The 2,215-nt window shown below is 40.4% G+C and overlaps 1 protein-coding gene across 1 annotated transcript; it reads right to left on the bottom strand.

The window, feature by feature from the left end:
- Nucleotides 1-443: 443 nt before the first annotated feature.
- On the bottom strand, nucleotides 444-920 carry LOC136071019 (uncharacterized). The gene has a single exon (XM_065781798.1). The coding sequence runs from the start codon at nucleotides 918-920 to the stop codon at nucleotides 444-446; it is 477 nt and encodes a 158-aa protein (XP_065637870.1).
- Nucleotides 921-2,215: the final 1,295 nt, after the last annotated feature.

Genomic DNA, 2,215 nt, shown 5'->3' with positions numbered 1-2,215 from the left:
ACAAATCCCTTGATGAACTTCTTCCATTACTTTCTCTACTTCTTCCTTCTTCAAGCAACAAAGGTGTATACCATTGTAGGACCTTTTATAAAGTTGTCCTCCACATAGGATGTATTGTATTGCCATCATTCTAATGGAATAACGTTCTCTCTTGTCGGCACCATCCGGATATGCCCCTAGTTCCAAGAACTTCATGATGTCATAGTACCACGAAACTTCCTCTTCCTTTATCGTCATTATTGAAGTTTCGGTCTTCCCTTTATGCACTTCCTCTTAACTTTGCTCAATCTCCAAGGGTCATATCCGTACTCCCTTGGGTATTTCAACTATGGAGGCTAAGATAGCTAAGGCATTCGCAAATTGATTTTGAGCTCTAGGGATGATTGTGTACTCAAGCTTGTCAAAGGTCTTGGTCAAGTCCTCCAAGTATTGTTGATAAGGCTTCAAGTGTCCTCCTTCACCTCCCATAATTTTTGTGTTTGGGCTATAACCAAAGTTGAATCTCCAAAGACTTTGGCCTCCTTTACCCTCAATTCTTGAAGAGCTTCCATTCCAGAAATACAAGCCTCATATTCAGCCATGTTATTAGTTGCTTCAAAGTTCAACTTGATTGCCAAAGGTATGTGAGATCCTTCAGGGGTAATCAAGAGTATTCCTATCTCATTCCCATATTGGTTTACAACTCCGTCAAAATACATCTTCCTTGTTCCTAACACAACATCCAAAATGTCCTCATTCGAAAAGTCTTCTTTACCATCTTCCCCCACTATAGGATTCTCGACACAAAAATCCAACACGACGCTCCCTTTGATAGTTTTTCTAGCCACATACTTCAAATCGAATTCTACCAATAAGATCAACCATCTTGACAATCTTCCACTCAAAGCAGGCTTCTCAAAGAGATACTTCAATGGGTCCATTCTTGCTACCACCCATATTTGGAAAGGTAAGATGATATGTCTCAATTTCTATACGGCCCAAACAAGTGCAAAGCATGACTTTTCTATGGGAGTGTACCTAGTCTCATAGTCATGGAACCTCTTGCTCAAGTAGTATGTGGCCCTCTCATTCTTGTCATCGTCTTCTTATGCAAGCATACTTCCAACCGCATTCCCTATGATAGAGAGGTATAGGAGTAAGGGCTTTCCATGTTGTGGAGGCACTAGGATAGGTGGGTGGAGGAGATATTCCTTGATAAGTTCAAAGGCCTTTTGGCACTCATCATTCTATGTATGTGGCTTATTCTTCCTTAGGAGTTTGAAGGTGGGCTCACAAGTGGAGGAGAGCTTGGCAATAAATCGACTAATATATTGTAATCAACCCAAGAAACCCCTTATCTCTTTCTCACTTCTAGGTGGAGGCATCTCCAATATGGCTATGATCTTGGATGGGTTGACTTCTATCCCTCTATCACTTACTAGGAAGCCTAGTAATTTTCTGGTGGTTACTCCGAAAGTACACTTTTGTGGGTCCAATCTTAGCCTATACTTTTTAATCCTCTCGAAGAACTTCCTTAAGTTTATGGTTTCTCTATCCTTGGATTTCACTATCATATCATTGACATATACCTCTACCTTGTTATGCATTATATCATGTAACAAGGTTGTAGCCATCCTTTGGTAGGTTGCCTGACATTCTTGAGGCCAAATGGCATCACCGTGTGACAATAGATTCCCCATTCAGTAGTGAAAGTGGTTTTGGTCATATCTTTGGGCACCATCTTGATTTGATTGTACCCTGAGAAACCATCCATGAAAGACGTCAAGGCACCATAGGGCCTATGGTTTAGAAAGTGGAGTTCCAAGTGCTAAACATAACTTCGTGTTTTAATATGCTTCTTAGACAACCATGGACTCATGATACAAAAGTCGTGCCTTCATTTTTACACCAAAAAGTTCAATTTCCACATGAAGGAGCAATAGTCACTATATATGGAGATACTTTAAGTCCTCCAAAGCCTATTTTTGGTATCCAGTCTGAGAAGGAACCAATGTCCTTCGATGGTTTTAAGATCAAGGAACCTTGTTTTGAAAAAGTGACAAAGAAGTTGAGAAGATTCCTATGGATTTTGATCCGTACAGCAACAATAATGTTGTGGCAATGATGAGCTGCGTGTACAAGCATCTGTCATTTGCTCTATGTTGCCAACAAGCTGCGAGTACAATCCTTGGGCTAATTTTTGTGTCCTCCCTCATTTTTGTGTTCCAAAATTTAA

Source organism: Quercus suber, unplaced genomic scaffold (genome assembly GCF_002906115.3).
Source record: "Quercus suber isolate HL8 unplaced genomic scaffold, Cork oak 2.0 scaffold_279, whole genome shotgun sequence".
Taxonomy (NCBI): Eukaryota; Viridiplantae; Streptophyta; class Magnoliopsida; order Fagales; family Fagaceae; genus Quercus; species Quercus suber.
Note: the sequence above shows the minus strand (reverse complement) of the source record. Positions and strands in the feature narration are given on the sequence as shown.

What these genes read in the sequence shown, in the direction of transcription:
- LOC136071019 (XM_065781798.1), bottom strand. Translation starts at nt 920, where the DNA reads ATGGACCCATTGAAGTATCTCTTTGAGAAGCCTGCTTTGAGTGGAAGA.